Below are 868 nucleotides of genomic sequence, written 5' to 3' on the forward strand. Positions count from 1 at the left end.
TGGAAACCGCTGAATAAAGACCAAACAGTCCGTGTTGTTTTGTAACCGCCGATTGTTGTTTCACCGCATTGCCTTTGAAAGGATGACTGTGTACTTTTATTTAGTACTTGTAAGCACGGTTTTTATGTTTTGCATTGTTTATGAATAGATTAACAAAGGCTAAGAAAGATTTGCATCGTGTTCTGCTTCAGTTCTTTAATGTTCGTTATCGTGGTAAGTTGTTAAAATGTCGCGGAGGCATAGCTACGACATAGCTTTTAAGCTGCAGGTTATAGAATATGCTAAAGCTAATGGAAATAGAGCCGCAGAACGTCATTTTGGCCCTCCTCCTACAGAAAAGATGATTTGCACCTGGCGAAAACAAGAAAATGAACTTACAGGAGCAGAGCGATCTAAGCATAATCTTCGCAGAGGAGTCGTCAAATGGCCACAACTCGAAGAGGATATAAGAAAATTGGTTGAGGACCAAAGGAAGGACGGGATTGCAGTGTCTACAAAGATGATAATCCACAAAGCAAAATCTATGGCAGAGCGTACAAGTATCACTGATTTCACTGGTTCAACTTCGTGGTGTTCCCGATTCATGAAAAGAAATCGCCTTTCTATGCGTGTAAAAACTAAAATAGCACAGGAAATGCCAGCTGAATATGAGGACAAAATTGTACAGGTTCACAGATATGTGTTAAAAATCAGAAAACGTAAACAATTTCAACTTTCGCAAATAGCCAATATGGAAGAGGTACCTCTCACATTTATGTACCTTCAAATAAGACAGTGGACTCAAAGGGCGAAAAAAACTGTTACTGTGAAAACCACTGGTCATGAAAAAACTCTTTACAATGTTGTGTTATCATGTTGTGCAGATTGA

At 38.9% G+C, this 868-nt stretch overlaps 1 protein-coding gene across 1 annotated transcript; it reads left to right on the forward strand.

The window, feature by feature from the left end:
• Window positions 1-226: 226 nt before the first annotated feature.
• Window positions 227-868, forward strand: LOC145661870 (pogo transposable element with KRAB domain). Its single transcript, XM_081727211.1, has one exon. The coding sequence runs from the start codon at window positions 227-229 to the stop codon at window positions 866-868; it is 642 nt and encodes a 213-aa protein (XP_081583337.1).

The sequence above is a fragment of the Thermobia domestica genome, chromosome 10, assembly GCF_964235325.1.
Source record: "Thermobia domestica chromosome 10, izTheDome1.hap1.1, whole genome shotgun sequence".
Lineage (NCBI taxonomy): Eukaryota > Metazoa > Arthropoda > Insecta > Zygentoma > Lepismatidae > Thermobia > Thermobia domestica.